This window comes from Hyaena hyaena, unplaced genomic scaffold (genome assembly GCF_003009895.1).
Source record: "Hyaena hyaena isolate Hyena2069 unplaced genomic scaffold, ASM300989v1 scaffold_13, whole genome shotgun sequence".
Classification (NCBI taxonomy): domain Eukaryota; kingdom Metazoa; phylum Chordata; class Mammalia; order Carnivora; family Hyaenidae; genus Hyaena; species Hyaena hyaena.
In genome coordinates this window covers 1,586,804-1,613,740 of record NW_024080645.1, presented here as the reverse complement: position 1 = coordinate 1,613,740, position 26,937 = coordinate 1,586,804, and the positions used below count along the sequence as shown (strand labels likewise).

At 54.3% G+C, this 26,937-nt stretch overlaps 1 protein-coding gene across 1 annotated transcript in view; it reads left to right on the top strand.

Annotated features, from left to right (window-relative positions):
- Nucleotides 1–26,937, top strand: part of LOC120219813 (collagen alpha-1(I) chain-like) — a 42,054-nt gene that overhangs the window by 8,256 nt on the left and 6,861 nt on the right. The window contains exons 5-9 of the mRNA XM_039216680.1: nucleotides 832–1,350; nucleotides 1,449–1,565; nucleotides 3,549–3,666; nucleotides 5,160–5,285; nucleotides 5,686–5,751. Coding sequence (XP_039072611.1) covers nucleotides 832–1,350; nucleotides 1,449–1,565; nucleotides 3,549–3,666; nucleotides 5,160–5,285; nucleotides 5,686–5,751 — 946 coding nt within the window. The remainder of the gene's footprint in view (nucleotides 1–831; nucleotides 1,351–1,448; nucleotides 1,566–3,548; nucleotides 3,667–5,159; nucleotides 5,286–5,685; nucleotides 5,752–26,937) is intronic.

Sequence of the window (26,937 nt, the reverse complement as noted above, 5' to 3'; positions counted from 1 at the left end):
CTCCTCCAGGATGTGGCCAGCTCAAAAAGGGGCTCCCTTTCCGCCCCAGCACCTGAATTTCTCTCCAGTCACAAGGACTCAAACTGTGTATTTCTGAATGCACGCACTACTCTCATGATCTGACCCCGTGGTCTCTCCCAGCTTCTGCTACCTCCCTGCTTTGCTGGGGGGCCAGCCGAGAGTCTCTCCCCACCGCCTTCTCCCAGAGAAGCCCCACACCACAGCCTCAATCTGCAAGGCTGTCCTCATTCTTCCCAAGCTCACCAGAGCCTGGGCTGGAGGAGGCTCGGAGACAGAGGCAGAGACACCCTCAAACAGATCCAAGAGGCCTGTTCTTAGGCACGGGGATAGGGGTGTGGGGTGGAGGGCACCGACGGCTGGGGTTGGGCGGGGTGAGGAGCAGAGCAGAAAGGCTTTCCCAACAACTTCCCATTACAGAAGGGGATAAGCGTGCCATAAATCTTGTCTAGAGTGGGTGCTGTGTGTTGCATTATTTCTTAAAATATTTTTTTTTCCAGGAAGCCACTTTCTGGGTTATTTTTTGCGAGGGAGGCGATGAGAAGAAAGAAGGGGGTTAGGAGCAAAGGTGAGGAAGGGGGCGATCCGGGGACTCCCTGGAGCCTCACTTCGGAAACGCTCTCTCCTTTCTGGTGAACCTGTCTGCAGTCCCACAACTTCCAATCCGGCCCCGCGCCCCTCCCCTTTCTGCACACCCAGAGCCCTCACCTCTGGGCGCTTCCCACTGCCCCACGACCCTTGACCTTGGCCTTGACGATTTGCAGGGGATATAGGGTCAGGCCCCCGGGGCTGAGCCCCGCCTTCCACCCGCAGTCAGAGTGCACCCCTCACCCCGCCGGGCGGCGACGGGAAGCCCCGCGCCGCGGGTGCTGCCCAAGGGGGCCGAGCAGGGACGCCCCAGCCCCCTCTCCCAGTCCAGACCAGCTCCCTGACGCCGCCCTAGCCGAGGCTACCGCCCTCGCGCCCTGGCCCCCGCTCCCCAGCCTCCCTGAGACACAGCAGGCAGCGGCACTTACGGACCGGGAAGGGGGCCGGGGGCCCGCGAGGCAGCGGCGGGGGTGGGGCGGCTGCGGGGACAGCGGCTCCGCGGCCCCTGATGAGGCGCGGTCGCGGGCCCAGGCCCGGCTCCGGCCGCTCTCCAGGCGCCCCTGCCTCGGCGGGCGCACGGCCGAGAGCCGCGGGAGGCGGGCACGGAAGCGGCGGTGCGGGGGCTCCCGGCGGCGCGCGGCTTCTCGGGGCTCTGAGCGGCTCCCAGCGCCGCCTTCTCGGGCGGGCACGGCCCGCAGTGACGTCAGCGCGGCTCCCCCCGCCCCCCTCCCCTCACTCCGACCAGTGCGGAATGGAGGGGGCGGAGGCAAGCTGTGAGGGGCGCCCGGCCTCGCGCCCCGGCGCTTCCTCCCCCCCCCCTGCCCGCCCCGCTCGCCTTGCAGCTTCACCCGGGGAGTCGCGGCGCCATTCAAGCCTTCGCCGCCCCCCACCCCCACCCCCGCGCACTGCCAGGCTCGTCCAGAGCCACCGACAACCTGGGAGGTGGCGGCGAGCCGCGGGTTGGAGCCTCGCAGGCAGCTCTCAGCCGAGGGATCCAGGCTGCTTTGGGGAGAATGCAGAGCCGAGGAGACGGGGGCGTCTACTCTCTGAGCTGAAAGGGGGCCTTTTACTCTAAGCAGGTGCTGGTTACGCTGAGGGCATCCACGCCGGGTTGATCGGTCCGGGGGGACTCGTGTAAGCTCGGAAGAAATATTTTAGCTTGCGGAAAGGTGTCCCTTTCGCGGCCGAGGGTTCCCGCCAGGCTTGGTCCCGCTTTTGCAAGACCCGGGGCTGCTTTCCCCTCCCCCACCCGCCCTGGGCCGGGCGCCTGAAAACTCCGCGCGGGGCCGGCTGCGCCCCGGAGCCGCTGTCCAAATGCTGAACTTGGCCTCCCGAGAGGCCGGCGCGCGACGCCCAGCTCCCCACCGCTCTGCAGGGCCCGCGAGGGCGGGCAGGGGGCGTGGGACTTACAGAGCGAAGCTCCGGGAAACTTTGGTGCTCCGGGACAGCGTAGGGAAGCTCCAGCAGAGGAGGGGAGCCGTCCGGGGGAGGCGGGAGCCGAGAGGGCGCCTGGTCGGTCGCCCTGCCACGCCAAACCGGTCTTCCCCGCGCGTCCCGGCCACTCGTCCCGGCCACTTCCCTTCCGCCTGCGTGTTTCTCCCGCCACCACAGCAGGGGAGGTCCCTCCGGCTGAACTTGTCAGCGGGTCTCACCATCCATCACGAACCAGACAGACAGGCCAAGTTCACGAGCAACGCTGTTAACCCCTTGCAAACCAAGCGCCTCCCACAGGAGGGAGCCGCCTGGCTGGGGCGCGCTCTCTCTGATTCCAGAGCCACCACTTTTTACGAGCAGTGGCCGCTAAGGCTTTTTTCTTCTTTCCTACTTCTACCTTTTCTGAACAAACTGAGGAAAGGGCTAGAAGAGGGGGAGAGGATTTGTTTCCCCACCACCACCTCAATGCATTTCCTGACCATTTTTCCTGTCATTTTACTTACTCTTTTGGTTTCCAGTAACCTCTACAGATTCTCCTTTTCTAAATTAGTTGGATATCAGTGTAGCTCACTGCTTAACTAAATGTCTTCCCCATCTCCCATTTTGTGACTGTGCTCATTGTGGGAAAATGGGAAAGTGCAGAAAAAACACAAGAGATAATAAAAATTGGCCTTAATTGCTATACCTAGAGGCCTGACTTTAAAGGAAAAAAAAAAAAAAAAAGAATATTCTCATTAGAAGAATCAGGATTGCTGCCTGTATGGGATGGAGCAAGCCAAGGAGCAGGGGGTACCCAGCCTTTCTAAACTGGATGGGGAAAGAAAAAAACAAATTCTGAGAAAGAGATCAGAAAGGGAAACCTATCCAGAGAGAATTTGCTAGAGGAGCCTTGGAGAAACTCAGGGTTAGACCCAGAGACACTGCATTTACAGTCCCTGCAGTGGAACCGGGACAGAGCCCACACACTTCCTTCCCCTTCTCTACCTATTGACTCCTATTCTAGCCTCCAAAGCCCAGAGAAGCCTCTCTCAGGCTTCCTGGGCAGCCCAGCTCCTGGGCAGCCCAGCTCCTGAGCCTGGCCCAGACTGGAAGTCTGGGCGGGAGTGAGGGGGTGGGGGATGGGGAGGCTGGGGAACCCCAGTCATCTCTGGGAGAACTTTCTCAGCCTCTCCCTGTGGTCAGGCAGACTTGGGCCACTTCCCCCCTCCCCCCATATCCTATTGAATTCTTGGCGTCTGGTAGCTGGCGGCAACTAGGGCGACCTACCAACTTTTCCCCTGGGCATTTTCTCACCCCCTCCACCCCCCAGTGCTTTCTTTTCTTCTCCCTTCGCTCTCTTTGAAAGGAGGCACCCAGGCCCAGAACGTGTTCTGCAGTTTAACTACTTCCAAATTCTTTGTTCAGGTCACCCTGGGACTCCATTGTCCGCTATTGAGAGCAGGAGCGGGCGGGCGGGTGCGCCTCTGCCCGGCAGGCCTGAATCCATTAGGCCGCTGCTCTGGCCCCAGCGGCCCATTGAGGCGCCCGCCAAACCGGGCGCCGGCGGCCCCCCTCCCGTCCTCTCCACTCCCGCCCTCAGCTGCCTTTTTTGGATGCCGCAGCAGAGTCACAGGATGCTGGTCCACAGTGAGAGGGTTATCTGGGTCTCACCCTGTCTGGAGGGACTGGACCACAGGTGCAGGCCTAGTATGATTTTGGCTGACTCTGTCCCAGCCTGTACACCCTCATTAGGGTTCTGTCCAACTCGTGTTGTTTGCCCCTTGGCGCTTGGACCTGCCCAGGAGCTTTTCAGGAGGCTGTAGCCCTGACTTCAGGAATGGAGGTTGAGGGGACAGCCAGTGACATACCTCCTTGGACTTCTCCAGCCTCCCAGCTGCACTCCTGCAGCCTGGATTTCCCTTCCTCTTTCCTCAGGGCCCAGACCCCAGCTCCCAGTTGGCCCAAGCCTTCCCTGAGTTAAGAGAGTGAAAGGAAACAGTCCAGGTTTAGGGGGGAAGCACAGCAGGAAGCGCCAGCCCCATGGGGCCTCCTCAAATCCCAGTTTCCCCAGCATGGCGACTCTTCCCCAGTTTACTGGGAAAAAGACAAAAGGGCCCCAGGGTCCCAGGGCTGGTGCCAGGGCTGTCTTCAATACCCCACCCACCTTCTCCAGCCTCAGGACCCACGGAGACAGCGTGAGTCCCCCAGGGAGCTCAGCCCCATGTTGCACACCTGTGCCCCGCGGCGCGCCTCAGCAAGTGTCCCCAGCTCCCATACGGAGGTGTATGCTCTCTGAGCCCGAGAAAGGCCTAGATGAGACTGAGCACTCAGCCTGAACCCACGTAAGATGGAGGTTCAGAAGGGCCAGCATGCACAGCAGTGCCCAGGAAAAGGTCGGCTGCTGTTAACGTATCTCTTTTTGGTGCCTGAAGGTTCTTTCGCTCCGCCCCCTTTCTGTCCCCCGCCCCCCCCCCCGACTCCGGGATTGTGGGGTCACTGAATCCAGGAAGAACATCGACGCCCAGCCCTCAAGGTCACTCAGGCCTGGGGTTAAGCCCGCCCAGTCCAGTTCCAGAATCGTCCGTGCCGCTCCTGGGAGCTAAACTGGAGGGGAGAGCCGCGGAGAAGCCGAACGCCAGGGCCAGGGTATGAGGGCGGTGCCTCCCCCCCCCGCCCCCCCCCCCCCCCCCCCCCCCGAGAAAGGCCGCGGGTAAGGAGCGCGGGGCGCACAGGAAGAGCTCTGGCCAGCGAGGGCCGGGCGGCCGCCGCTGCATCGTTCCTGCGGCCGAACCCCCACGTCTCGGGACCCCTAGGCCAGGACCGCAGGGAACTGGGGGTGGGGAGACCTCGGGGACCTGGCGGTGGCCTAGATGGAGAGCGGGGGAAGTGAGACTAGCGCCCCCTGACGGCTCTGCCGTCGCTCGAGCAATGCCGCCCGGCCTTCCCCTTCCCACGGGGTTTCAGATCTGAAGCTGGGGAGGCTGAGGGCCGCGCACCCCCAAAACCCGGCCAGACGACGCTAAGGCTCTTGCAGGATGCAGGAAGCCCTGAGGGTCTCCCAGGCTCTCCTTCTGGCGTCCTCCCCACGCGTGACGGGTCCTCGGGTCGGCAGTCCTGACCTCGCCGCTCTTCGGCCCCAGAGCGCCGCTCTGCGCGCTGTCCAACAGCGCCCTCTGGCGGCCGTTCCCGGGAGATGCAGGCGCACAGGACGCAGGCCGAGGCCGTGTGGAATGAACTCCTCCCCGGCGCTTACCTGAAGGCTTGGGGTCTGGACAGAGGGGACAGGCAAGCAATAGCCTAACGACGTCTGGGAACCTCTTTCCCTTCCTGGTTCCTCTCTGCCTCTCAAACTGCACGCAAAGCACCCTCCCCTGTGCGCAGGCAGGGCCCTCCCACCTCTCAGGAAACAGGCACTCCTGGTAGTGGGCGCAGCAGTGAGCGGGGCAGCCAGACATCAGGCCTACAGCTCACCTCCTCTTCTACTTGAGGCTGGAGACTCTGCTATCCCCACCCCCTTCGGGAAGGTCCCACGGAGACCGAGGTGGATGGGGCAGTCTCCCGGCCTGGCCAGCGTTCCTGCAGCCAGGCAAGCCATGTCCCTTGTCCCCTGACAGCGTCTGCCTACTTCCAGCCCCCCCCCCCCCCCCGAATCTGGGCTTCCCCCAGGCTCCCACCTCCGCAGCGGGATCATCTCTGCCAGTCCAGTCATGGTGTTCCGCTTTCAATCTGCTCGTAAGTTTTGACAGATCCTCGATATTCATTCATTCATTCATTCATTCATTCATTCAACAAATACATGCTGAGCTCCAACCATATGCCAGGCACTTCTGAAGGCAAAACTCAGGGAGGGTAAGTAACTTGCTCAAAGTCACACAGCTGGAAACTTCTAGAGCCAGGTTTCAGCCTCAGGTGTGTGTCACCCCACCCCCATCTCTCCTCTCTCATCTGAATGAGAAGTATCCAAACTGGGGCTTCACCTCAGAACTCAGTATGTCATCGATACCCCTGGGCACGGGCCCTTCTAAAATATCAATCTGGGGGCGTCTGGGTGGCTCAGTCAGTTGGGCGTCTGACTCCGGCTCAGGTCCTGGTCTCACGGTTTGTGAGTTTGAGCCCTGCGTCGGGCTCCGTGCTGACAGCTCAGAGCCTGGAGCCTGCTTTGAATTCTGCGTCTCCCTCTCTCGGCCCTTTCCCCACTCATGCTGTCTGTCTCTGTCTCAAAACTAAATAAACATTTAAAAAATAAAAATAAATAAAATGTCATTCTGAGGATGTGTCCTCCATGCCGGCCCGCCCAGGCTGAGCTCTGGCCCAGCTGGAGCCCACCAGAGTCTCTCCCAGGTACCAAAGTGAGGCTCAGGCTGCGGGGGTGCGCGGTGGGCCTCCTGGAGGTGGTGCTGTGTTCCGTTCAGGTGAGGAAGGAGCGGAGAAGCTGAGACGACGGAGCAGATGGGTAGAGAGGCCGGCAGAGAAAAGGCCATCGGAATCCAGAGAGTGCCTGAGACCTTCTCTGAAAGCTGCTCTTCCTTCAATGGCAGGAAAGTTTTGCAGTAAGTAAGCCCTTTCCTTTGGCCTGCTTTGAGTAGCATTCTGTTCCGTGCCACCGCCAGTCCCCCGACCCAACGCCCTCCTTCCAAGCTTAGCTTCCCTTCCTTGTGTGGCCTCCCGTCTTGGCAGCACCTGGCCCATGTCATGGGTATGTGGGCACCTCCCATGGAATCGCCCGAGGAACTGGCCTGAAACAAGGGTTTCTGTCGAGCCATTAGCAGGGGCGCCACCGTGTGGCCATTATGACAAGCACAGTTTACAGTCCCTCTGCTGCCAGCTCAGAATGTGTTTATTGATTGATGTTAAAGTGGTTTTTTAAAATGTTTTATTTATTTCTGGGAGAGAGAGAGAGAGAGAGAGTGTGTGAGCAGGGGAGGGTCAGAGAGAGAGAGGGAATCACAGACTCTGAAGCAGGCTCCAGGCTCTGAGCTGGCAGTCAGCACAGAGCCGGACGCGGGGCTCGAACCCACGAACCGTGAGATCATGACCTAAGCGAAAGTCGGACGCTTAACCGACTAAGCCACCCAGGCGCCCCTATGTTAAAGTGTTTTAGGGTTTGGATTTTTCACAGTGGCTCACAGAGTGAGAATTTGCCAGCAGTTAACACTCGCTAGGTGAGTATGTCATACAGGACACTATTTATTCAAAAAACTTTGTTATAACCTTCACCGCTGCCTTATGCCACAGATGCTCTTACTCTCATTCAACAGATGGGGAAACCGAGGCACAGAGAGGTCAAGTAATTTGCCTGAAGTCACAGCTAATCAGTGGCTAAACCAAGATGAGAACCAGAGTCCAAGTTCTTTACCACTCTGTTACACTGCCTCTTATTTTTTAAAAAAATATTTTTTTATTTTTAAGTAATCTCCACACCCAGTGTGAAGCTTGAACTCACAACCCCAAGATCAAGAGTCACACACTCCACTGACTGAGGCAGCCAGGTGCCCCCATTGCCGGTTACTAATAGTTTTCTATTATCCCCTTCCCAGTTTAAATAATCCTAATGTCCATAAAATCCAGCCAGTACTTACCAGACTCATGGTGAGTCCCTCTCAGCTTGTCTCTTTTCTCTCATGTGACTGCAAGCCCAGTGAGGGCAGGAATCTTACTCAGCTCCCAACACAGAAGACGAAGTCAACATTTGATGCATCCTTCTAGAGATAAGAAGCTGCTGACACACTGTCTAAGTTTCTGCCTATTTCCATTACTCCCATGGCAAATTCTGGCATCTCTCTCTTCCAGAGTCTGCAACAAAATTCTTTGAACTAGTGCCCAGAAACACCCCACACAGGTGTTGGGGCAGGTTTTCGAGAAAAAATTGGGGACATTGGAGCTTCCTTGGCAACCACAAACTTATCACAAGCCAACAATTTGGTGGCAAGGATGTGAACAAAGCTCATAAAATACCAGGCACAAACTAGAAAGCTAAAACCACCTTACCCAGGGGCGCCTGGGTGGCTCAGTCGGTTAAGTGTCTGTCCAACTTCAACTCAGGTCATGATCTTGCAGTTTGTGGGTTCAGGCCCCGCATTGTGCTCTGTGCTGATAGCTCAGAGCCTGGAGCCTGCTTCGGATTCTGTGTCTTCCCGTCTCTCTGCTCTACCCTGCTCACGCTGTCTCTGTCTGTCTCTCAATAATAAATAAATGTTAAAAATTTTTTAAATTAAAAAAAAATTAACTGCTTTATCCAGACTCGCTTGAAACCAGTATTCTGGATAGGAATTAGCATGCACTAAGCAGGAGCGGTTTGGAGGGGGAGGTGAGGCAGGGACCATCTTCCAGTTGCGTTTAAGCCATGTGTGAAGATGCGGGGCTTTTCCACCACGATGTTCTTCGGCTTCCTGAGTGTCCACAGGCACGTCTGCAGTTGCTGGTGGTGACTCTTCTGATTCCTGGATCACAACCACAGTGGTGTGCTCTCAAAGCCAACAGTTCTGTGGACTACATCCTAATTCCCTACTTTCCAGACAGTGGAGGAAGTAGAGGCTCCTTTGACAGACTGGTTGGGGGGCGTTCTGAGCGTCACTCCTGCGGGCCCAATCCACAACTGCTTCTCCAGTTTTTCCAGCCAGTTCTAATGGCCTGATTCCCTAAACTAAATTCTATTAAATTCCTTTCTGCTACAACTACCAGAATGGGATCTGTTTCCTATGCAGGTGACTGATTGGTATAATTTTTATCCCTTCCTTTTTTTTTTAATTTTATTTTTTAAACGTTTATTCGTCTCTGAGACAGAGAGAGACAGAGCACGAGATGGGGAGGGGCAGAGAGAGAGGGAGACGCAGAATCTGAAACAGGCTCCAGGCTCTGAGCTGTCAGCACAGAGCCCGATGCGGGGCTCGAACCCACGGACCGCGAGAACATGACCTGAGCAGAAGCTGGCCGCTTAACCGACTGAGCCACCCAGGTGCCCCATGTCCCGTCTTTTGTTAACTTCACAAGTATTTCTTGAAAATATGGCACAGATCAGGGGCGCCTGGGTGGCTCTGTCTGTTGGGCATCTGACTGCGGCTCAGGTCATGATCTCCCCGTTCATGAGTTCTAGCCCTGCGTCGGGCTCTTTGCTATGGGCACAGAACTCGCTTCAGATCCTCTGTCCCTCTCTCTCTCTGTCCCTCCCCAGCTCGTGCTCTCTCTCAAAAGTAAAAATAAATATTAAAATGGGGCGCCTGAGTGGCTTAGTCGGTTAAGCGTCCGACTTTCGCTTAGGTCATGACCTCGCGGTTCGTGGGTTCGAGCCCCGCGTCGGGGTCTGTGCTGACTGCCAGCTCGGAGCCTGGAGCCTGTTTCAGAGTCTGTGACTCCCTCTCTCTCTGACCCTCCCCTGCTCACGCTGTCTCTCTCTCTCTCTAGAAATAAATAAAAAAACATTAAAAAATAAAAATAAAAATAAAGAAAATGTGGCATAGATGCGGCAGGGCCCTGGTTCTCATGCCAGTGAAGTGCCAGGCAGATGGTAGAGAGACAGCCGGTGCCCTCCCAGGGCCTCAGCATGTGCTGGCCTCACAGGCTGTGTGGTCTTACCACACGGGGGCGCTGTGTTCCTGTGAGCCCAGAAGCGACCGCCTTGGTCCCCCACCCACATTCCCTCCCTCCCTTCTTGCTGGATGGAGGACTGGGGCTTCGTCAGCTACGTGAGTGCAGAACTGAGTTCATGCCCCCGCTCCAGCTCCAGAGCAGCCCGGAGCCCGTGACGTCCAGTGCGTGAGCGTCAAAGTGCGCTTCCCTCAAGGACAGACTCTGAGGTGTAACTCACACCCTCGAGCCCTCTATGGGAACAGGCTGAGACTTCGCTGGAAAGCCCATTTCTGCCCCTTCTCCGCTGCCCCCACTCCCTTCCCAGCTCTCCTGGAGCACCTGATTAGCAGGCAGAGCCTTGCCGAGGGGTCTGCCTTGGCAAAACTGACCGCAGACGGCACCATCATTCAAAGGGGCATTGGCTGACAGCGTGGTCTGGCCAGTGGGGACTTTGGTCACCAGGCTGTGCCGCTAGGCAAGGCCTGGAAAGGGAAGACCCAGGAAATGCTTGTCCGCTGTTCTGGCACATCGAAAGGGCAGGCCTGTGAAAGACCAGGCAGAATAGCATGAGAAGCCTCTAGAAGTCCGAATTGCCCTGTGATGGTTACTTTTATGCGTCCGTGTGGCTGGGCCATCGTGACCAGTGACTTTGTCAAACACCAGTCTAGACATTGCTGTGGAGGTATTTTTTTTTTTTTTCTAGGGAAGAGAGAGAGAGAGACAGCATGAGCAGGGGGGGGGTCAGAGAGAGAGGGAGATACAGACTCTGAAATAGGCTCCAGGCTCTGAGCTGGCAGTCAGCACAGAGCCCGACGCGGGGCTCGAACCCAGAACCGCGAGATCATGACCTAAGCGAAAGTCGGACGCTTAACCGACTAAGCCACCCAGGCGCCCCGCTGTAGAGGTATTTTTAATGATGTGATTCCCATTTAGGTTGGTGGGCTTTCAGGAAAGCACATGATCCTCCATGATTTGGGTGGGCCTCATCCAACCAGTTGAAGGTCTTCAGAGAAAAAGACCAAGGTGCCCTGAAGAGGAAGAATTCTGTCTCTGGATTGCCTCTGGGCTCAAGATCACAGCATCGACTCTGCCCTGGGCCTCCAGACTGACAGTCTGCCCTGCTGGTCTTAGACGTGCCGGCCCCCATGTCTCTAGATTCGAGATTTCTGGATTTAGCATGCTCTCTCTCAGTCTCTCACCCTCTCTGTCTCTCTCTCTCTCTCTGTCTCTCTGTCTTTCTCTCTCCACACACACACACACACACACACACACACTCACACACATGGGGGTTAGGGGCACTGATCCCTGTGCAGTCAAAAATCCTCACGGGGGCGCCTGGGAGGCTCAGTCGGTTAAGCGTCCGACTTTGTCTCAGGTCATGATCTCGCAGTTCGTGGGTTCGAGCCCCGCATTGGGCTCTGTGCTGACAGCTCAGAGCCTGGAGCCTGTTTTGGATTCTGTATCTCTCTCTCTCTGACCCTCCCTGCTCACGCTGTCTCTCTCGCTCTCTCTCTTTCTCAGAAATAAATAAAAAACATTAAAAAAAACCCCAAAATCCTCATAGAACCTTTGACCCCCCCAAAACTTAATGACTCATAGCTTCCTGTTGACTGGAAGCCTTACCAATAACATCAACAGAGAAGAAAAGAAAATGTCACTGGGAAAATCATTTACAGGACCGGCTGTATTTATCAGAAAAAAAAAGCCACATATAAGTGGATCCATGCCGTCCACGCCCATGTCATTCCGGGATCAGGTGTACGCATGTAGCCGCATGGCAGGGGCCAGCTCAGGATGGCAGGCAAGCCGGGCAGTGCAGGTCCCAGGTGGCAGCAGGGAGGACCGACAGCCTCAGGACATGCAGGTCAATGGCAGGAACCCGTCCCTGAGGTCCACGGAGGACCGGCCCGCCACCCCACATCCCAGCTGAGCAAAAGACACGGGCCAGTGGAACAGAGCGGCCAACCCCAGGGCCTTTGCTGGTCACATCAGGCCCATGTGTGCTGACCTGTCTGGCACCTGCCAAGGTGGGGGCCGGGGCTCCCCAGCAGCTCCATGGGGGACCCCAAGCCTGAGGCCAATGTTCTCACGGTCGCAACTAACCCCCCCCCCCCCCCCGTTTATTGCTGTGGGACTTTGGCAGCTGAGAACTTCTATGCACTTGAATTTTCCCATCTATAAAATGGGGCTATCATAGCCCCCTCCTCATAGGCGTTATTGAAAGGATCAGATGGGATAATTGCCAGAAAGTGCTGAGAATAATGGCCAAATGCCAGTGACCAATGGCCTCAGCCACTGGCTCACGACAGCAGCGGCCCGCTCCACGCCGCGGTGTGGTCTGACAGACTACGTTGCACACGTGACAGGTTTTCAATACTTTGATCTGCCCAAACAGGAAATGGGCTTCTTGTTGGGGATAGTGAGCCTCCTGTAGCTGGAGGTATGCAAGCAGAGCCAAGAGGGTGGGTGAACCGGACGGGTATGTTTTCAGGCCACGGTTCATCTGGGACCCCCAGGACCATGGTAAATCCCCACGTGCTGTATGCTGGCCCCGCACCATCCCCCACCCCCCACCCCCCCGATTCTCATCTCCTTGCTTTCAGGCCCGTTTTCTGTCTCTGCCAAGCCCTTATGGCTTGGCTGCCTCCCCATACCTTTTGGTGATTGAAGTCACCCTCACGGAGGAGGCCACAGGACGCTGGCCAAGGCCTGGATGGCTCCCTGAGGGCCTGAAACAAGACTTCAGATCCTTGCTCCAGCTTCAGAAGGAGCTGGGCAGGTACTCATTCTCCCTCCCTGCAGACATTTCTGCCCGTCTTGGTGATTGCAGCCCCCACACTTTGATGGTCCAGCTTTGACAGCTTGTGGACCTGCCATGTTTAGCTGAGCTTGCCTCCTGAGCCAGGACCACCATGGTCAGTTGCACAGGTTGGGTACTATATAACTTCAGGGGTGCCATTCCTTCCAGGGGTGCATATTGCAGAGAGAGAGGAAGCCGGGGGAAAGTGCATATCAGAACACGTAGGCAAGGAAGAATGCTGTTAAAAAACCATTTAATACGGTGTAAATTAATTTTATACTGTATGGGAGCTAACTGGAATTTAAACAAAAACTATATATGTATATATTGGTATTTAATCTATGTTTCAGAAAAATGAATCCTGCATTGTTCATGCAATGTAATTATAGGAAGTAGAGGTGGATGGAATCTTTTCTTCCGATGGGGCCTATGGAGAAGATCTTGATTCTTAACAACATGTTAACTGTTGTGGGAAAGCAGATGTTTGTGTCCATTCAAAAGTGATGAAAGAGGGGTAGCTGGGTGGCTCAGAGCGTTAAGCACCTGACTATGGCTCAGGTCATGATCTCACAGTTTGTGAGTTTGAGCCCCGCACTGGGCTCTCTGCTGTCAGCACAGAGCCTGCTTCAGATCCTCCGTCCCGCATTCTCTCTGCCCCTCCCTTGCTTGTTATCTCTGTCTGTCTCTCTCTCTCCCCTTTTCCCTCCCCCCGCCTCTCTCTCAAAATAAATAAAAAATAAAGTTTAGAAAAAGTTTAGAGGCGCCTGGGTGACTCAGTTGGTTGAGCATCCGACTTTAAGATCATGATCTCACAGTTCGTGGGTTCGAGTCCCACGTCAGGTTCTGTGCTGACAGCTCAGAGCCTGGAGCCTGCTTCAGATTCTGTGTCTCCCTCTCTCTCTGCCCCTCCCCTGCTCATTCTCTGTCTCTCAGAAATAAATAAATATTAAAATTTTTTAAAAATTTTTTAAAAATGTTTTATTTATTTCTAGGAGAGAGAGAGAGAGAGAGAGACAGCGTGAGCAGAGGAGGGTCAGAGAGAGAGGGAGTCACAGACTGANAAATGTTTTATTTATTTCTAGGAGAGAGAGAGAGAGAGAGAGACAGCGTGAGCAGAGGAGGGTCAGAGAGAGAGGGAGTCACAGACTGAAACAGGCTCCAGGCTCTGAGCTGGCAGTCAGCATAGAGCCCGACGCGGGGCTCGAACCCACGAACCGCGAGATCATGACCCAAGCGAAAGTCGGACGCTTAACCGACCAAGCCACCCAGGCGCCCCATTATAAATATTAAAATTTTTAAAAAGTGATCAGAGAAAAAAATTAAGAAACCCAAAGAGCAGGTGAGCTACCTCTGAGCATCCAGCAGGGGGCGAATGCACAGGGAAGGGCACCGGAGACAGTGAGGGATGAAGGGGCAAAAGGCAAGGGGCCCAGCCACTCAGTGCCAGTGGTGGGCAAGGGGGTGGCTTTAGGCCCCACACGACCTCTAACAGCCTCCCATAGTCACCCCAAGAATAGCAGTAACCAGGGTCACCCGTAAAGAAGGGGAGGAACACGAGGTGGTTAAGGATTTCTGCCACTGGGGTCACCTGAACAAGCAGGTGGCGGGGCAGGGACCACGCCGGTGTATTCACGCCGTGTCCTGCGTGCTTGGCACAGTCCTGGGCACGTGGTGCCCATTCCCTTCCGCCGGGGTCCACGTTCTGGAAGAGATGGTTTGCGTGTGCTGCCATGACCAGGTACCACTGACTCGGGGTCCCCCACTCGGAATGTTATTTTCTCACAGTCCGCGTCGTGTGACTGGGCTGGTTCCTTCCGAGGCCGCTCTTTCTGGCTTGCAGATGGCCGTGTGTGTAGCTGGGGCGCAGGGGTGCATAGCCGGGGCGCAGGGGTGCGAGAGCACCGGCTCCTGGACTCCCAAACACCCTAGGCTCGGCCCCTCGCCACTGACAGAATCCAAAGGCACAGGGTGAGCGGGGGTGCGACAGGAAAGGAGTGCGTTTCGGGGGGCCAGCACCCGGAAGACAGTGGACTGACTAGTGTCTCGAGGACCATCTCCAAAGTGCGGATAAGTCTCCAGTGTATCCGAGGAGAATGTGAGATGAGGGTGGGTGGGCCCGTGCTGCTGGGCAGTGAAGTTCAGGGTCTCCGAGTTCATCACGGGCGGGGCCTTGCTGGCTCGGGGCAGCCCCTTGTTGCTCGAGGGGGTAGTTTCTGTTCCCCTTCAGATTCTGTGTCTCCCTCTCTCTCTGCCCCTCCCCTGCTCACATTCTTTCTCTCCCTCCCTCTCTCTCTCTCTTTCTCTGTCAAAAATAAAATACACATGAAAAAAAATTAAAAAAAAAAAAAAAGAGTCCACCGAGTGAGCCAGCCAAGAGCTCCTAGTCTCCTCTTCCTTTTTTTTTTTTAAACATTTATTTACTTTAATTTTGAGAGTCATACACAGAGTGCGAGAGGGGGAGGGGCAGAGAGAGAGAGGGAGACACAATCCAAAGCAGGCTCCAGGCTCCCAGCTGTCAGCACAGAGCCCGATGGGGGGCTCGTACTCACAAACCGTGAGATTGTGACCACAGCTGAAGTCAGATACTTAACCGACTGAGCCACCCAGGCTCCCCTCATCTCCTCATCAGGGCACCAGTCATATGGGACGCGGACCCACCCTAATGACTCCATTTTAACTTCTTTCTTTCTTTTTTTTTTTTTTAAACATTTTTTTTTAAATTTTTTTTTTAATGTTTTATTTCTAGGAGAGAGAGAGAGACAGCGTGAGCAGGGGAGGGTCAGAGAGAGAGGGAGTCACAGACTGAAACAGGCTCCAGGCTCTGAGCTGGCAGTCAGCACAGAGCCCGACGCGGGGCTCGAACCCACGAACCGCGAGATCATGACCTAAGTGAAAGTCGGACGCTTAACCAACTAAGCCACCCAGGCGCCCCTTAACTTATTTCTTTAAAGACCCTTTCTCCAAATACAGTCACATTCTGAGGTAGTGGGTGTGGGACTCTGTTCTTCAACATGAATGAGGTGGGGGGTGGGGGACACAGGTCAGCGGATGGGCTACATCCCAACCCCATTCCCCATTCTGGCCGGCGGACTCCAGCTAGTGTGGATTGGGGGGCACAGGGGTTATTATAATGCAAAAACCACCCCCCTCCACGTCCCAAGGTGAGTGGTCTTACCTGGCCTCTGGGTCACCAGGTCCTTCTTGCTTCCCCTCCCCCCCAGGTTCCACCACCACTCTTCCTGAAGCCTGGTGTGGCCCCTTGTTCCCTGGGGCACCCGCTGTCCCATCCTGATCCAGGCATGTCTGTCTCCCACCCAACACGTGCTCGGAATCTGCCATCGGCTTCTTGTACATCCTCAGCTCCTACGTTCACCTGGGAAACTGGGTCCGTTCCGGGCTGACACTGACCCTGATTACAGCCTGGTTGTGGAGGGAAACTGTTCTTTTGCATTTTCCCCGTCCCGTGCCTGCCTTGAGATGGTCGTAACGCCTTCTCCCTAACGGTCGTTTCCATCTGTCCGACGCCTCTTTGTTCCAGAGACAGGCTGGTTGTAGACGGTGAGGGATTTCGCGGTGTGAATCGGGGTCACGTTCCCAGCAGCCCGTGCAGGTTGCATCTGTGGGTGTTCGAGTCTCAGCTAAATCGAAACACGGTGATGCCAGCCTTCTCTGGCGCAGGGGTGGCTCCCAGCCTCGAGGTGGTTTGTCATCAGGGCGGCACAGTCCATGGTGCACAGAAGCCATCTGGGGGGGGGGGGTGGGCCACGTGAAACAAGGAATGGGCGGGAAAGAGCCGAAGCATCCAAGCAGTCACATGCATTGTGTCGGGGGTTATGCGTCACCATGGAAAAGCGACCCCTCCGTGGCGTCAGGGGTGTGGGCGCATGACTCCTACCGAGAATGAAGACACAGCCACATCACGGAGGACACCCACCGGAGGCTTAGCGCCTGTGTCTGGGTGATGCGTTCGCAGGGGGTTGGAATTCTTTTCATCCGTACAAGGGGTGGTAGTTAGCGCCAGCTTGAGTGTAAATGTGGATTCAGACGGCCGGTCCGGGCTGGCCTGGGGAACGCGTTAGACTTGTAGCCAGAAGGCTATTGTCCTGTTAGTTTTGGGAACTGCAATTCTGTACCGCTGTGTCCTATCAGCTTGGATGGGAATCGCCAATTCTGACGCGGGTAGGGGGTTTTCCCCGCTCCGCCCCCAGCTGGGTGTCCTACAGTTCAACCCAGTTCTGACACTGTTTGCCCAGAGACGCGGGCTAAGGGGTCAGCGCCAGGAGATCACCCCCACCTCAGATGCCAATCGCCAAGTCCAGGCGGTTACCTATGCTTCTGACCATTTGGCTGTAAATCAGGAGTTCCCGTGAGCCTCTCTTTACGTTTGGTTACTTTGCAAGAGCGGCTCACAGGTAAACACTAAATTAGTGGTTTATTACAGAGGACATTAAAAGCTATGTATCGGGGCGCCTGGGTGGCTCAGTAGGTTAAGCGTCCGACTTTGGCTCAGGTCATGATCTGTGGTTTATGAGTTCAAGCCCCATGTTGGGCTCTGTGCTGACAGCTCAGAGCCTGGAGCCTGTTTCAGATTCTGTCCCCCTGTCTCTCTGCCCCTCCCCTGCTCATCCTGTCTCTCTGTCTCTCAAAAATAAGTAAATGTTAAAAAAAATAAATAAAAGCTATGTATCAACATCCAGATGAAGAGACAGACAGGGTGGGATCCAGAACAAAGTAGCTTGTGTCCCCAGGGAGTTTGGGGCCCACACAGTGGTGCCTGGAAGGGTTCTAGAAGCTCTCTGATTACCTGCCTTTGGGTTTTTAGGATTCGAATTTCTTTTTTTTTTTTTTTTTTAATGTTTTTTACTTATTTCTGAGAGAGAGAGACAGCGTGAGTAGGGGAGGGTCAGAGAGAGAGGGAGATACAGAATCCGAAACAGTCTCTAGGCTCTGAGCTGGCAGTCAGCACAGAGCCTGACGCGGGGCCCGAACCCACAAACCATGAGATCATAACCTGAGCCAAAGTCGGACGCTTAACCGACTAAGCCACCCAGATGCCCCAGGATTTGAATTTCTAATGGAAGATTTCAGTGCAGGGGCGCGATCGATTCGTTCATCAGCCATTGGTGACTGATTCACCTCCAATCCTCTTCCCTCCAGGGAAATCAGGGGCGGGACTGAAAGCCCCCTTCCTCTATCTGTGGCTGGCCCCCCTGGAGACCAGCGCCTCCCCCATCTTTAGGGGATTGCTAAAAGTCTCCTGATTAACAGAAACTCAGTGGTGAAAGAGTTTTGGTATGAATGACAAGACACATATGTCACCTTCCTGGCTCTGAAGTCATCTCAGGAACTGAGGACAAGAAATCAAATTTTGTAACAAACGATGTTTGTTACAAGACATTGCTCTGTCATTCAGGAAATTCCAAGGGTTTTAGGTGTTGTGAGCCTAGAACCATGGACCGAATCTATACAATGTTTCTTATATTTCTTATAAGTCTCAATCTCATAGGAAACTTCTGAAAGTTTATAAATTCTCATATAACAATAATAATAGCTAATCTTTATAGGGTCCTTACGAGGGCCAAGTATTTGCCAAGCAGTTTGCTTTGACCTTGATGCACAGGTATCAGTATCCCCATCTTACAGATGGGGAAATTGAGTCCAGGTGAGGTTAAGTGGCTCATCAAAGGTCACACAGTGTTAAGAACCTAGCTTTTAAAAATTTATTTCTATTTATTTATTTATTTATTTAACTTTTTTTTATTTTTGAGAGGCAGAGAGCATGAGCAGGGGAGGGGCAGAGAGAGAGGGAGACACAGAATATGAAGCAGGCTCCAGGCTCTGAACTGTCAACACAGAGCCCGACGCAGGGCTTGGACCCACTAACCATGAGACCATGAGCTGAGCCAAAGTTGGATACTTAACCGGCTGAGCCACGCAGGGGCCCTTATTTACTTACTAAAATTTTTTCTTTATTAAGTAATCCCTGTACCCAACACGGGGCTCGAACTCACAACCTTGAGATCAAGACTCACATGCTCCTCAGACTGAGCCAGCCAAGCACCCAAGAACCCAGCTTTTAACCACTCACCTGTGTCTACCCTTCAATGTTCCCTATGATGTTAGGAGTGAGAGCCACCCCTCTTTCCAGTAGAGAAGCCAGGCACTCAGGGTGTCTGTTGGAGGCCCCCTGGTGTTCAGATAGGCCTTGGTGGGTCAACAAACTGTGCAACTGGCCTTGAACCCAGGTGAGATGTCCCTAGGGGAATTCTGAGGGTGAGGGCGGGGGTCAGGGGCCAGAGTGAGGATCACCAATGTCACAGTAGGTGGTGCCACCCAGAAAGAAAGCCCCAAGCAGGCGGCAGTTTCTGCCACTTTGCTTTTTTTTCGTGTTGTATGAAGTTTCTAAAAATGACAATGTGATACACGCCTCTCATAGCAATGCGTAGCAACGGATAGAGAAAAGACTTTGCCAGCTTCCTCTGCTCGCCTGCCCTCCACCCCAGGAAGCCAGGTTACCCCCTCCACTCTGTTCTCCACGTTCCAGCAAACATAGAACACACACATAGAGGGCTTAAAAAAAAAAAAAACAGGCGCGCCTGGGTGGCTCAGCTAAGCATCTAACTTTGGCTCCGGTCATGATCTCACAGTCCGTGGGTTCAGGCCCCGCGTCGGGCTCTGTGCTGACAGCTCAGAGCCTGGAGCCTGCTTGGGATTCTGTGTCTCCCTCTTTCTCTATGCCTCTCCCCCGCTCATGCTTCCGTGTGTGTATGCTTGCTGTCTCTCAAAAATAAATAAGGATTACAAAAACGCAAAAAACCAAGGGGCAGTGAGGATGGCAAACAAAAACAGAACAAAACAAAACCCCCAAAACTTCGCTTAATTTTTTTGTTTGGTTCGTTTTGGGTTTGGTTTTTTTAAGTTTATTTATTTATTTTGAGAGAGAGACAGAGAGAGACAGACAACATGAGTCAGGGAGAGGCAGGGAGAGTGCGAGAATCCCAAGCAGGCTCCACGCTGTTGGCACACAGAGCCCGTTGTAGGGCTGGAGCCTGGGGGGCTCAGATGGTTGGGCGTCTGACCAGCTCAGGACCTGATCTCATGGTTCATGAGTTTGAGCCCTGCATCAGGCTCTGTGCTGACAGCTCAGAGCCTGGAGCCTGCTTCAGATTCTGGGTCTCTCTCTGCCCCTCCCCCGCTTGGGCTGTATGTCTCTCTCAAAACTGAATAAACATTAAAAAAAATAAAAAAAACCAAAAGACCCAAGCCGAAATCAAGAGTCACCACTCAATGAACTGAGCCACCCGGGGGCCTCTGAGTTTTGTTTTTAACAGATATGGGGCCATCCTATACCCAGTACTCTGCTACCCTCAGATTTCATCCAACTGAATATCACAGTCATCCGTCCAGGCTAATAACCAGTCCATTCTTCTTACTCATGCCAGTCACTCTGCGGAAAGTCACGGAGGACGGCCAATCAGCACATGCTGAGGCCTTGCTCCTGGGCAGTACAGGGTTAGGGTCCCGTGAGCCTCCAGGCACAAAGGTTTCTTTAATCGATCAATACATAACTATATAACCCTGTTTTATGTGTGTTTCTACCTAAAGGCATCTTATTTAATAGATATTGCTGCTTCATTAACATTGAACTCTGGGTCAACTGCACTATGACTCATGCCTGAATGACGCATATCTACCCTGTATTTGCTGCGTGAGGCGTCACAGCCTCGCGCTTAGCAACACCAGACAGCGCCTCAGCACCATGCTTGGGGATCGTTATAAACCGCAAGATCACCCACAAAAGGCATAAAGATATGGAAAGCGTGGCCCCGAGTAAACTGCTGAAAAGACACTTGTTTGCAGAATGAGAGCTGGAACAGAAAGCAGAGCGTCACCTTGCTGGACCTCAGCCGGGTCCCTGGTGGCCAAGCCAGGGGGAAGGAGTGGATTTCCTTCTCCTTTCCAGAAGCGTCTGCCTAGAGCCCCTGAGGGTGTGAGGGGGGCCCCCCTAAGAGCAGCAGAGCTACGCGGAGGGCCCTGAGGGAAATGGCTACAATCCCCCCTCTACCTGTCCAAGCTATGCGACCTCATGCAAATCATACTGAAGGTCCCAGGCCGTGATCTCCTCACTTACAGAGAGTAATGGCCTCGTGGGGGCGTTTGTGAGGTCTGGCTACCGTGACGTGCACTAATTCCCTACTCAGAGGAGGCTTTCTCTGGTGCTGTGCCCCCTTCCCCTGAGCTGGCCAGTCCAGCAGCAGGCCCGGTAATGTCAGGATAGAGCCAGAGAAGGTGGCCAAGTGCCTTATCTTCATTTGGCCCAGCCTCCTGAACGCTGCGTTCCAGGATGGAGTTATCCTGCCTGACATTGAGAGCAATGATCTGGATTGAGGTCTCTCTGGCCCTGAGGCCGTCACAGCCAGGCCAGACCTGGTTCACTCCAGGGCACCGAGTAGGGGTGGGGCCGAGTCTTTACCTCCCCCCACCCCTTCCCAGACCAACCCAATTGGCCCTTTATTTTATAGAGGGGAAGGCCAATCACTTACAATCGTTTTGGCTACAAGCACCAGAAACCCGATTCACACCCGTTTTGGCAAAGGGAATTTATTAGCTCATGTTTGTCAAACTGCCGCAAGAGAAGCGACAACAGAAGAGCCTTATGTCACTGGGGTCTGGTCCAGCCCTTCTCTCTCCCCCGCCTGCAGATCAGGTCAGCGTTCTCTACGCTCCAGGTGCATGGCCGCGGCGACCTTAATTGCATATTTCCCCAGGTTTGAGGCCTGACCCTCTCTTCTAGCTGAGGGTTAAAAAAGCCCCAAGCAAAGAGGCTGGTGGATCTCCATCTGGAGACCCATCTGGGTGCATATCGGGGTGGGGGGGCAGGAACACAGGCCAGTCAGGAGCAATCAGTGACCCGACTGCCCCTGCCCTGAATGTGTGTCAACTGTGGAACTAGGTAGTATGTGGAGAGGGAAAATGACTGCTCTTTTTCTTTTTTCTAAATTAAAAAAAAAATTTAATTGTTAGAGAGCGAGAGAGCATGTGAACAGGGGCAGGGGGTAGAGGGAGAGAGAGAGAATCTTAAGCAGGCTCCATGCTGTCAGCAGGGAGCCTGACTCAGGGCTCGATCCCACGACCCTGGGATCATGACCTGAGCTGAAATCAAGAGTCGGACACTCAACCAACTGAGCCACCCAGACTCTGTTTTATTCTTTTTCTTTTTTAAGTTTATTTATTTATTTAAATGTTTTTTTTATTTATTTTTAGGAGAGAGAGAGAGAGAGACAGCGTGAGCAGGGGAGGGTCAGAGAGAGAGGGAGTCACAGACTGAAACAGGCTCCAGGCTCCGAACTGGCAGTCAGCACAGAGCCCGACGCGGGGCTCGAACCCACGAACCGCGAGATCATGACCCAAGCGAAAGTCGGACGCTCAACCGACTAAGCCACCCAGGCGCCCCTATTTATTTTGAGAAAGAGAGAGCACGAGCATGAGCAGGGGAGGGGCAGAGAGGGAGAGGGAGAATCGCAAGCAGGTGTCCACCAGGTGCCCCACATGGGGTTGAAACCCACCAGTGCAAAATCATGACCTGAGCTGAAATCAAGAGTCTGTTGCCTAGCTGGTTGAGCCTCTCAGATGCCCCCCTTTTTTCTTTTCTCTTTTTCTTTTTCTTTTTTTTAACGTTTATTTATTTTTGAGAGACAGAGAGAGACAGCAGGGGAGGGGCAGAGAGAGAGGGAGACACAGAATCTGAAGCAGGCTCCAGGCTCTGAGCTGTCAGCACAGAGCCCGACGCGGGGCTCGAACCCACGAACCGCGAGATCATGACCTAAGCGAAAGTCGGATGCTTAACCGACTAAGCCACCCAGGCGCCCCTCTATTTTTTAAATAAAGGTTTAGTTTAACATTTTTGAACAGATAAGTTCACAATTTACAATTCAACAGCTACAACGGAACTGGAGTGAGAAATCTGTCACCCCCTGGAGGCATCATCCGGTCAGTTTCTTGCATTTCTGGGGAAGGATGGAGCCTTGGACACTCTTCTTAGAACCTGCACGAGGGAGGTGAGGCCAGGAGCCAGCGGTTGCTGCCCCGATCTGGCCCTGCCTCCCCTCCCTGACCCTGTGCGCCCCAGGTGAGTCCTGGGGAAGGTCCTGGTGGCCCTCTGCGCTTCTGGACCAGAGCTGGAGGGTGTCAGCAGCTCCTGCCAGACCCTCCCCTCCCTGCCCCCATCTGCTGGATCTCAGATCCCCTGTCCCCAGGTGTCTTCATAGCCCATCAGACCCAGGACTTGTAGAAGGCTAGAGAACTTTGACTGGGTGGGCCGGGTCTGTACTCCGCCAGGAATGGGTTACTGAGGGGACCCAGTGCACAATGACCCACTTGTGACACACTGTGTGAAGATGAACCAGAACAGCCACATTCCACCCATTTATAGTTGAGAGGCGGGGAGTCCCCACGGTGGCTGGTCTGGGGGGCCATTTTGTTGTCTCTGACCCTTGCGTGGGGACACAGTCCTTCCCATGTCCCTGCCTCGCAGACACTAGTCACACTTCAATGGCCTTTGCTTACATCTCTGCAAACCCAGAGAGAGAGAGAGAGAGAGAGGGCGCTCACTCGTGGTTTCTCTTCCTATGGATTCCTGCAGGCACGCGCCTTGCCGGGGGCCCCCATGCACCAGGAGCCACCAGGCTTTCCCAGCAGGCTCCCCACCTTCCTCTCTCTGGCTGGTCCAGGCCTGATCTCCTGCCAGCCCACACCCCCTGCTTTCCAAGAGGCTGCGGGTCCCTGAGCTGAGGGGGTTCTGGCCCCAGGCCCTGGTGCTCTGCGCCTCCAACCTTTGGCCTCTTAGTTCCTGGGAGTAGGGGCAAAAGGCTGGCGTGGCTTGCTGGCAGAGTGTTAAGGGAAGCCAGGCAGCCCCTGTCCTGGATCCTAATCCCTGGGAACCCACAGAAATGGATGTAGAGCTTTGCCAGAAACATCCATGGAGCGCTTGTTGTCCTTAGACCCTGTGCCGGGCCCAGGAGGTCCGAGGTGATGAAGAAACCACCTCCCACCCCCACCCCAATGCTGGGAACCACGTGATTCTCCCAGGTCCCGAGCCAGGCAGAAGGTGGCGCATGTCACAGTAGAGGGTCAAATATGATGGTCCAGGCGCATCTGCTAGATCGTGTCTGTTGGAACTTAGCCTCCATTCCCATCATCTTCTCTGTTACCCCCAAGAATTACAGGGGGTAGAAGGCTAAGAACTACATTTCCCAGATGCCCTTGCAGCTAAGGTTCGGGTGGGGATTTATATTCTGCCTGTGAGATACACAGGAAAGATCGGAGAGGCCAAAAAGCCGGGGCCATCTTTCTGTGGTCTTGGCACAGACCAGCAAGCTCTGGCTGACAAGACTGTTGTCACAGCCCAACTGGTGTGACGCCCTCCAGTCACCAGCTTCACATTGTGGTGGCAGCAACAGTGGTAGCCTTAGCAACAGCGGCCTCCTTTCTTCTGGAATCCGGCTCCAGATCGCAGCTAGGGTGGGGTGACCTTGAAGCAAGTCACCTGCCGACGGCCCCCCTTCCAGGCCTCCCATCCATCCTTACTCACGTGGGTAAAGCCCTATATTGCGTCTCTTTGTGCTTTCTGGAATGAGCAGACTGTTCCCTAGTTCATGTTCTGAAATCTGAGTGATACGACTGATGTGGTGAAGAACTTTATTCTAATGGGCGGAGTCATCGATTCAGGCAGCACATATGGGTTGGGCCCTTTTGTGTGGCCGCTGTGCTAGGTTCTGGGGGGTAAGAGAAACCAGGCATGGCCCCTGCCCTCATGAAGGCCTTGGCTGGTGGGGAGGGTAAAATGAAGCCACTGTGGCCCATAGGATCCACATCACGGGTGCGGTGGGAGCCCAGAGGAGGGTCCTCGCAACAAGCGATGTTTGGTTTCAGGCAACAGAGACCTTTCCAGATATTGTAGTATGGAAGGGACTTGGTGCAGGAAATTAGGTACTTTGGAAAGTACATCCAGGGGCACCTGGGTGGCTTAGTCGGTTAAGCATCCGACTTTCGCTTAGGTCATGATCTCGCGGTTCGTGGGTTCGAGCCCCGCGTTGGGCTCTGTGCTGACTGCCAGCTCAGAGCCTGGAGCCTGTTTCAGAGTCTGTGTCTCCCTCTCTCTCTGACCCTCCCCTGCTCATGCTGTCTCTCTCTCTCTCTCTCTCCTAGAAATAAATTAAAAAAAAAAAAAAAAAAGAAAGTACATCCAAATTTTTGGAAGGGGTGGATGACGGGCTCCGGGCCGGGCCTCCAGGACGACTTCTAGAACTGCCCCGCTAGCGACCACAGGAGCTGGCCTGAAGCGACCACGCTGTGGATTGCGCATCCATCCAGTGCGCCGAGCAATGTGGGAGAGCTGGCATGGAGGCAGCAGTGTGTCTGGTGGCCCTGGGCGTCTGGTCCTCACAGACGAGCATGCCCACGGTCCCTTCTCATGCTTCCCGAAAGACGACACAGTCAAGATGCTTTGCCACCATCAGGTTTGCTTCACCCCTACTGGCTGAGCCCCGTTCACTGACATTCAGTGCCTCTCAAGCCTGGTCGGTCCATGGCTGCCTTGGCTCAGCACCTGCCCGGGTGCAGCCAGTTGTGGCCAGGGGAGCGCGGCCGGGTCCCCGGGGAGTGCGGTGTGGCAGGCCCTGGTGAGCCTCCTGGCAAGAGCCCATGGCTGCTGACCCCATCAGATGCCAACTTCAGCTGCTTTCCTGCTTTATGCGTGAACGGTAGTGTCGTGGTCACCCCTAACCTCTGCTGCCTGAAGGTCTTTCTGGAACAAAGCAGGGAATAGGTAGACAAACAGACCGATCCAAACTGAGTGGTACTTTGCAATGACCAAAACTGTCTGTCATTTTCCTTGAAGGCTGAAAGGCAGAATCTCTTGAAACCCTGATAATGAAGTACCGAGATGAGGTAGCTACTTTCTTTGAGATGCAGGATGCTGGAGATGTTCCCCTCCCCACATGTAAACACCTGTGGTCGGAGGCTTGCTCTCATTTTTCCCCATGCGAATGAATGAGTTCATCCTTTTTTTTTTTAAATGTTTTATTTATTTCTAGGAGAGAGACAGAGAGAGAGACAGCGTGAGCAGGGGAGGGTCAGAGAGAGGGGGAGGCACAGACTCTGAAACAGGCTCCAGGCTCTGAGCTGGCAGTCGGCACAGAGCCCGACGCGGGGCTCGAACCCACGAACCGCGAGATCATGACCTAAGCGAAAGTCGGAGGCTTAACCGACTAAGCCACCCAGGCGTCCCAAGTTCATCCTTTTTTTGTCCCTGGGATGGGGTGTGGTCTGTCCCCTTTTAACAGGACAGCAAGGCCATTTCCTCAACACTTCTTGGTGCTTAGAGTTTAGCCCAACGTACTCCACAAAGGAAGTGTCTCTGCAAGAGAGAAATATGCATTTCTTTGCATCTTACAGCATGTTTTTAAATGTTTATTTATTTTTGAGAGGGGGAGGGGTAGAGAGAGGGGGGGACGGGGATCTGTGCTGACAGCACATCGCCCTGAGTTGATGACATCATGACCTGAGCTGAAGTCAGACCCCTAACCGACTGAGCTACTCAGGCGTTCCAGAGCCTATGATTTGAACTCAAAACCTTTTGTGACAAACAAATTGCAAGAAACCTAATTTACCGTCTTTGCGGGCTGCCCAGAGCTCAACCCAAAGAGGACATTGCTCACCAGGCTGGGCCTGGCTGGGATCTAACAGGTAAAGGACATGGGATTCACAATTTTGTAGCTGCCAAAACAGGCCACAGGGCCCTGGCCAGGGCTGGGAGCCCGTTTCATCCTTCTGGAACTGGTGATTCTGGTCTTCTGTCTACAAGGACAGCCTACACTTATAACACTGCCCCCAGGATGGGTCCTCGTGTGCGAAGGTCCATCCCTATGCAGACTTTTTCCCGGTAGTTTGTAGAAATGTCCATTTCAGAAATTGACACTTGTCTAATATACAAAATATGCGAAAGTAGGCAAAAGCATATCAGAGAAGGCGGTTCAATACCTTTTGTCTTTCTGGCCACACACACATGTGGATTGAGTTTCTCGAGGTTGATTATCATCAAAACTTTATCTTATTTTTTTAAAGTGTATTTGTTTTGACAAAGAGAGTCAGCACAAGCAGGGGAGGGGCAGAGAGAGAGGGAGAGAGAATCCCAAGCAGGCCCTGCACTGTCAGTGCAGAGCGTGATGCAGGGCTTGAACCCGTGAACTGTGAGATTATGACCTGAGCCGAAATCAAGAGTCAGATGCTTAACCAACTGAACCATCCAGGCAGCCCATACCATCAAAATTTTTAATTTTTTAAAATGTTTATTTATTTTCGAGAGAGAGACACACACAGCATGAGCAGGGGAGGGGCAGAGAGAGATGGAATCACAGAATCTGAAGCAGACTCCAGGCTGACATGGGGCTTGAACTCATGAGCTGCAAGATCATGACCTGAGCCAAAGTTGGACGATTAACCAACTGAGCCACAAAGGCGCCCCCCCCATCAAAATGTTTAAAATGAAAATG